At 35.0% G+C, this 8,407-nt stretch overlaps 1 protein-coding gene across 1 annotated transcript; it reads right to left on the bottom strand.

Moving 5' to 3' along the window:
• Nucleotides 1-3,441: 3,441 nt before the first annotated feature.
• On the bottom strand, nt 3,442-5,234 carry LOC105107305 (exopolygalacturonase-like). Its single transcript, XM_011001183.1, has 4 exons — nt 5,103-5,234; nt 4,630-4,938; nt 4,002-4,517; nt 3,442-3,666 (listed from the first exon to the last, which is right to left on the bottom strand). Exons 1-4 carry the CDS (start codon nt 5,232-5,234, stop codon nt 3,442-3,444), a joined length of 1,182 nt encoding a protein of 393 aa, XP_010999485.1.
• Nucleotides 5,235-8,407: the final 3,173 nt, after the last annotated feature.

Here is an 8,407-nt window from a genome sequence, read left to right as displayed (position 1 = left end):
TTGCTACAGAATTAGATGTGGTTGCGGTAACAAACCTAAAAATATACGACCTTGAAGGATGTGAACTTGTTCCTTCAAAATGATCATTAGAGAAACATGTAGATGGTGACATAGGGGTAAGGTTGGGTGGTAGTGGTATGGTGGCAGACAGGGTTAGGGGATGGTCGGGTTGTTTGAGTGGTGCTAGAGGTGTGGTAGAGCTGCTGGGTGAGGCATTTTATAGGTTAGTCAGGAAAACATTATTGGGGATGATCAAGGTGGGCAAGTGTATGGGCTGTGAGGAAGTGGCTGGGGTCATGCTAGCTATTCAGAATCTACAAATGAAAATATATTTTCATGAAAACGAACATGACGGGAGACATATATATATTGAGAGGCGAAATCAAGACAACGATAACCAAGGTACGAGGAACTATAGCCTAAGAACACACATTAAGAGGAACAAAATCCAACTTATAAGCATGATATAGATGCATAAATGGAAAACAAAGACGCCTAAAAGTACGCAAAAAATCATAATCAGGAGTACGATTAAATAGACATTCAAAGGGAGACTAATTTTAGAGGACATGAGTAGGCATATGATTGATAAGATAGATTGAAGATTCAAATGCATAATTCCAAAATCATAATGGAGCACTACATTGACCTAAGACTATAAGACCAGTTTTGACAATATGACAATGACGACACTCAACAATGCCATTTTGCTCATATGTATGAGGACAGATTAATCTGTGATAAATAACAACAGTTTGAAAGAAACTATTTAACCTATGATATTCAGAGCCCCATTCATTTTTAATAGATTTAATTTTAAGTGAAAACTGATGTTGAACAAGTGTTTGAAAAAATTCAAAAGTTGAAAATACATTAGATTTGGCAACAAGCAGATAATACCATATATGATTGGTATGTGCATCGATAAAGATATAAAGTAACAAAAGCCATCAGAAGAAATCATAGAAGTAGGGCCCTAAACATCAATAAATATTAAATCAAATGGAGTAGTAGTTTTGTGACCTATAGGTCACAATGACAAACGTGAAGAATTGCCAAATGGACAAGCTTGACATTGAACAGATGAACGTCTAGAAGTACACATTATTTTATTTTTAGAAACTAACAAATTGAAAATACAACAAGTAGGATGACTCAATCAATGATGCCATAGATCAATAGTGATAGAGATGTAAGGAGACCAATAAGCTTGAGGAATGGTGGTGGCAAAAGACTTTGAGAGAACATAGAGACCATCATTGCTCTGACCAGAAAGGAGCACTGCTTTGGTGGTGAGATCCTTTATATAAAACATAAAGGCACGAAATTCAGAATAAACATTATTATCACAATAAAATTTCTAGACAAATATCAATGGTTTGGTAATGTGAACAACATGAAGAACATTAGATAATGTAAATGTGTGTTTAGAGGAATGAAAGATGGTATGGCCAACATGGGATATAGTTAGACCATTACCATCACCAACATGCAAATGATCATTACCAAGATAGGATGCAGAATCGATCAGAGTTACAAGATCAAGCATAACATATTGGTTCGCACCAGCGTCTAGGAACCAAGTCGAGGCAGAAACCAGATCAACAACAAGATGGGCAGACGATTGGTGACCACTGTTGTGAAAACTAAGCACATTATAAGGTTGTATGGCCAAAGGAAAAGCACAATTGACACTTGACATGTTGCTCAAATGATTGGTGAGGAGGCCACTGTCCACCCACAGCAGGTCGTCTAGGCTGTTTCCAATGACTCTACTTTTAGTCCTTGGGAGCAAAGGAATGAGAGCCATGAATATCAGACCTGTCATAACTGTTGTACGTATTGCTGTTGGAGCACCAGCCGCCATAGGAACGACCTTTGTTATGGCCAAAATTGGAGTTGGTTTGTTGCAATGCAAGATGAGCAGAGGGTAGCGAAGATGGTGTAGGCAGGAGAGGTGGAATTGCAGCCAAGAAGGGAAGATAAGACTTATGCAGAAACTCATGAGTAAGGAGATGGCTGTGAAGGTTCGCGTATGACAATGGTTTTGATCTGGTCATGAAACTAGTTATCAAGTATTTAAACTCACCACAAAGGCCACGAAATATATAGAGATTGAAGTCTTTAAGAGAGGGGCTGACCAATAGTAGCCAATTCATCAAGTAATGACTTGACATGCTGTATATATGTAGTAACCGAATTATCTCCTTATCAAAGATCTTGAAAAGACCTATGGAGTTGCATAATGCAAGAATTTGATGGAAAAGTAAGCGCTTTCTTAGGAGTGTGCCAAACACAAGAAGAAGTTTGACAATCTACCTCAAAATGTAGGACGTCTTTGGAGAGGGAGGAGAGTAACATGCTTAAAATAAGTTGATCTTGTTGCTTTCAAAAGAGAAAAGAAGGGTTGGTTGCCAAAAAAAGAACCATCAGAATAGTAAAAACATTAGAGGGAGGACACAGCATTCAGCCATTGATAAAGTGAAAAACACCTTAACCAATAAGATATAGCTTCATCTGCATTCATCAATAGAGATAGTTTTTTGTTGTAAACTTCAATGGACCACTTGATGAGTGTTGGACAATGCAATGATAGAAGGAGTCTTTGTCCCCTTAATGTGAAGAGGGATGACAGAAACATGAGAAAAAAAGCCATGGTTCTACTCTACAGGTTGGGGCTGTTGCTGGTGGGAAAAGGAACTAGCAGCAACAACTTCTAAGTGGCTAGCTGGTTAGGTTGCACTGTTATTTTGGTGGGAAGAGTAGCGATAGCAGCAGCAGCATAGTCCATTTAGAAGAGGGAGAGAGGAGGTCGGCTGCAAGGAAGGAGAGGAGAAGAAGAGTTCTGACGGCAAAAGACTTTGATACTAAATTGAAAATAATTGGGAGACTTTGCTTATTAGTTAATCAATACTTTCTACATACATACATACATATATGTGTGTGTGTGTGTGTCGGGTAATATATAATAGTAATAATGGGTTACAACACAAGTGTATGATTATAATATTTTATATATAGTATATTTTCTATTTAGATACATTAATATGGACTTCTTCAGGTCATACTTGACCAAGTTAATTAATATTTTAAAAAATCATTAAAAAAATTTAATTAATCAAATTAACAAAAAGAAATAAGAGTAAAAGGAAATTTGTACAAAAAAAAGGCATGGACCATAAGTAATAAATTTAAAAAATAAAGGAAAAATCTTGTAGGGTTACTATATGATTTATACTCTTTTTGCTTCTTTCTTTTATACATAAGATTGAAGATTTATTGAAATTAAATTGTAAAAGAAACCAAGAGATCTTGTATTTAAAATTAAAATAATAAAATTGTATTCATTTGTTTAATCAAAATTACAAGATGGGACTTCTCCATCTAAAAACGAGCCTATGAACGACGAAACCAAAAAGTTTCGGTTGGAAGTCCCTATCTTCAACATCCGGGTGCGCTCATTATCCCAGAAATCATGGGCTTAACGTTAGAACATTGGGATTTTGGAGGGCCGTCTGGTCCGCTATATGCAAGTTTAATGTCAGCAAGCTCCACTTTCTCACATGGGATGCCACTACTGCAAGCAATCTGGACAACAACCGGAGTTGCGGAAGTTCCCCTTATATTCTTAAAACTAACATCACTGATCTTCACTTTTGATGGAGCCTGCAAAAGAAAAGAAAGAACATTAAGACCCCGATAGACTTTTAGTAACCTCCCTAGCACTAAGGAACATAAAAAAATTAGTATGTTTGTGTAGGCGTTCTTCAGAATTGCATTATGGATCTAGCATGATGCAACCAATTACGGAATGCAGTGCACATCATGTTTGCTTCACAGTCAATACTATGAATTGCGAATTGCGATGAAACATTTTTTTTCATAAGATGTAAAAAAGATTTTGATAAATTGTGGAGTGTTTGAGCCACGAATTGGGTAAAATATTGTCACAGTAATTTAGTACTGTGAAAATATCCTAACCGTAACAGAGAAAGCAATACCTTTAGACTGCATTGGTTCCATGGGCAATAAACTTGATCTATGATGACAGGGTTTTGGACATTGTTCATGACAATATCCTCAAAATGCATGTTAGATGCGACACCACCGTATAAAGCTGGCCAAGATTTTATTCTAACGCCATTTGTAGTATCTGATATTGTGCAACTCTTGACAAATATTCCAGAAACAGGTTTCTCATTGGGGTATTTCCCTAAACTTCCAACACTGATGCCATGGCCAGGTCCACATGTTACTCTTGTGATATGCAGTTCTTCGGTGCCATCCCCAACGGAGATACAATCATCGCCAGTGCCAATTTTTGAATCGATAATGTAGATCCCAGTAGATTGGCCGACATGGATTCCATCGGTGTTTACACTATCACCAGGTGCACTCACGGTAAAATGCTGGAAGGTGAGGTTTTTGCACCCCAAGACGTTAACATGAAAGTTCTTGCTATCTCGAGTAGTTATATCTCGGACTAATGCATTGGTGATGAAATCGAACCTTATATTCTGATCCATGTTAGAAGCAAACAAAAAGCAAATGATTAAAGAAACTTTGGTAGTGCCATAATATATAATTAAAAAATACGGAAATTAGGCTTCATAATGGTGAGTAGATTACCATTGGGAGGCTGTCACAATCTTTATCTTTCTGACATGTACTTTTGCTCCATGCAACCTTTCCCTGCCCATCAAAAGTGCCGCTCCCCGACAACGTAAATTTATCTACGTATCTGAAATTAACCCAATGACCTCCTGAGAACTGATTTGGGTCAACCGGTGCCTTCAATATGCCATCAACTTGGAGCTCAATCGCAGCCTTGCAAGGACCTGCTAGAGTCAATTTCCGTAACGAGTATGTCCCACTTGGAATGAGAACTTTACTGGGGTTTGTTGAAGCACAAGCATCTTTCCAAGCATTGGTTAAAGCCTAAAAATGGAAAGAGAAGGGAAATATTTATAGAGGATCAGTAGGTCTCAAATTCGGGTGTTACGTTGAAAATCCAAGGGAACGTAAATAAGTTATTGCTCGAATACTATATATTCAGTGATTTAAAAATCAAACGCATGCATGCGAGAAAATATATAAGATACCTCTGTGATATCTTTATCGGCACCATATTTAGTCACATCGAAGACACCTTTTGATTGGGCTTTTGCTGTTGATGCTAACAATAAAAATAGTGAGAATGATATTATTGCTGACGATACAACTCTCGGGCCCATCTTTTTGTCAGCTATGGTGCTTTCTTTCTTCAATACTCTAGGAAAACGAATGAATTTCTTAATCTTCCATGTCGATCCTTTATAGGGCGAGAGGGGAATTCAGCACCACTCGTAAATTTATCAAGCTGTTGTTGTATTTTGTCCATGTTTGTGCGAGGTTGTAGCTTTGTCATTCAATGTCATTACTATTATTAGCTTCTCTTGTAATATAGCATATCAAAATGTTCTCAGAAAAATCTATTTATATATATATCAATCACTTTATCCATTGAAGCCTAATTTCATGAAAAAAATTGTTTAATTTAATAAAAAATCTTTTTATAGGGTATCCTCGTTATTTTTAAAAAATATGGCTGAAGAAGATAACCAATCCCTTTATAATGGGAATAATGAAAATAATCATGTTAGAATACTTGAAGATTACATGAATCACACAAGAACAAGTGCACTATTATGCATAGCTTTCCCCTCTGATGCAACTTATTTTAATTTTAAGTTAGACATTATTTAACTTTTATCTTCTTTTCCTAATTTAGAATTAGAAAATCCATACTTGCATTTAAGAGAATTTAAGGAAGTCTGTAACACCTCTAATGACTCAAATTATAGCATGAATACCATCAGATTAAAGTTTTTTTTCTTTTTCATTAAAAGATAAAGCTAAAACATGATTACAAAATTTGAGATCTGGATCTATTCATGCTTGGGATGAGTTGCAAAAACAGTTTTTAAAGAATTTCTCATTTCATAGAACAAACTCTTTCAAAAGAAAAATCATCACTTTCACTTAAAAACCAAGAGAAACATTTTACCAATGTTAGGATATGTATCGAGACTTACTTAATACTTGCCCCCATCATGGTTTTGAAATATGGAGATTGGTTTCACATTTTTATGAAGGCTTAACACCTAAAAATAGGCAAATGGTTGAATTGATGTGTAATGGAAGCTTTGAAGATAAAAACCCTAATGAAGCAATGGAGTACCTAGACTTACTAGCTAAAAATGCACAAAATTGGGACACTACAGGCACGTATGAGGCATCAAGTAAAATACAACCTTATATATCTAATGGAGGTATGTGCAACCTTAGGGAAGATGATGACCTTCAAGTCAAGTTTGCATCTTTAACTAGAAAAGTCGAGGTACTAGAATTGAAAAAGAATGGTTAATTAAAATCTATTAAGACATTGCGTGTCAAATCTGTGAAACCAATGATTGTTTGACTTTACCTTCTTTCAAGGAATGTCTCCACGAACAAGCTTATGCTTTGAACAGTTTCCAAAGGCTCAATCATAACTCATACTCACAAACATAAAACCATGATAAAAATGCACTTTTAAGTACTAATCACAAACTTCAACCATTAAACACTCAAGATCTCAATGTCAATCTTAGCCCAAATAATAAGTACATTTGTATACTTATTTGATGCTCAAATTTAGCCCAAATTTAGCCCCAAATCAGCCCTAAATCAACCCCAAATCAACCTTCAAATCAACCCAAACACAATCCATGATCTTACATGTCCACACAACAAATAACAATTGATTTATTTTGGGTAATCCATTGATCCAAGAAGGCAAGCACATGGATGGAAAGCTGGAGGGGATATTTTAACATTATTTTGGGTCAAAAAGAAGAAGGAGACACCTCATAAATGAGGAAGAAAAACGTGCACCAAAGTAGTTGTAAAGCTGTCTTGATTTGATTTTTCATAACACCTTTTGGTGTTTTGCCCAAAATTTTTGACTCCGGTGTCCAAATGAGCTGTTCTTTAATGATCTGGAAAGGTGACAGAATTTCTTATAAACATGTCTCTAATAGACTTCTCGAAAAAAAGCTTCTAAGAGGGTCTAATTGCTGTCCAAAGTTAGAGTCAGATTTGTGTCCGAATTTTTTCTGAAATTGTATTGTGTTCTTCTTTATAGATTTCAGTTCTTTAGTTTGTAAAACTTATTATTTCAGTTGGATTCAAGTTCTTTCATGTTTATTGAAGTGTTCTTATATATAATCATGGTTGGCTAAACTCTTTCTTGGATCCAAATCAAGGATAATGGTGATTGAGGTGAGTTCTTTAGGATATGAATGAATCTTAATGTTTATCTTCTTATTTTCTTCATGAATGATTTATTATTGTAAAGAAATTTTAGAAATCATTTAGGTAATGTTATAATCTTGAATTTTTATGCACAAACTTTAGTTTTGGTATAGAGATTGTTTGATTCAATGTCTTACTTAATATGAAAGTACTTGTTCATTCTTAAGCAATAATCAATCTTCATCTTTCTAATCTTCATTGTAATATCTTCCGATCTAATATCACCATCGTTGATATTAGGTTGAGTTATCTTATATATGTTGAAGAAATCACCAATACATCACCATTAAAATTGATTTGGACCAAGACTTACTTTTTCTTGTCATTTTAAATCTATTTACATTTTTTTTTATCTTTAAAAACAAATCCATGAATTATTTTCAACCAAGTTATTGTTAATTTAATTTTTCTTGAGTTTTTTTTTGTTACTTAGCTTAATTTCCAGATCTAGCTCTTTGTGGATATGACCTCGAACTTACCGAGTTAATTGCTACATCGCACACTCGTGCACTTGCGAGTTAAAACAAGCCGATCATAAAAAACGGTCAAGCAGGCATCAATATTTTCTGCCTCTTAGTTTATGTCTTTTTTTCTTTTAGTCATTTCACCATCGTTGGACTTTTTTTTAACCTTCCCCTTTCCTATAAATTCTATCATTATCTTTCAAATATCTTTGGGGTTTATTTTGGTTGGTCACCTCTTTACTGGGAAATGCTTAAATTTCATCTTTAAGCACTTTATGATGTATTTCTTGTAATCACACATAAAATCAATTCTTTCAAGATAAACAAAGTAAGCGTTGCGAGATCAATGCAATGAAAGGGTTCTTTTTATAAAGAAATCATGGCTAAACTTTACTTTATTGCTTTTGAGAGGAAACTAGGTATATTTAGACATAATATCTCTTTACAGAGTCAGAATTCACAAGCCTAGCTAGATCTTCTCCATCCATTCTAGAAAATTTCAGATCTCCTCCGAAAAAAGCCTTCTTTACTATATAAGGACCTTCATAATTTGAAGCCTATTTGTTGTGATCTCTTGTAGTGACAATAGTTTCTTCAGTACTAGATCT

The sequence above is a fragment of the Populus euphratica genome, unplaced genomic scaffold (genome assembly GCF_000495115.2).
Source record: "Populus euphratica unplaced genomic scaffold, PopEup_1.0 scaffold309.1, whole genome shotgun sequence".
Taxonomy (NCBI): domain Eukaryota; kingdom Viridiplantae; phylum Streptophyta; class Magnoliopsida; order Malpighiales; family Salicaceae; genus Populus; species Populus euphratica.
Note: the sequence above shows the minus strand (reverse complement) of the source record. Positions and strands in the feature narration are given on the sequence as shown.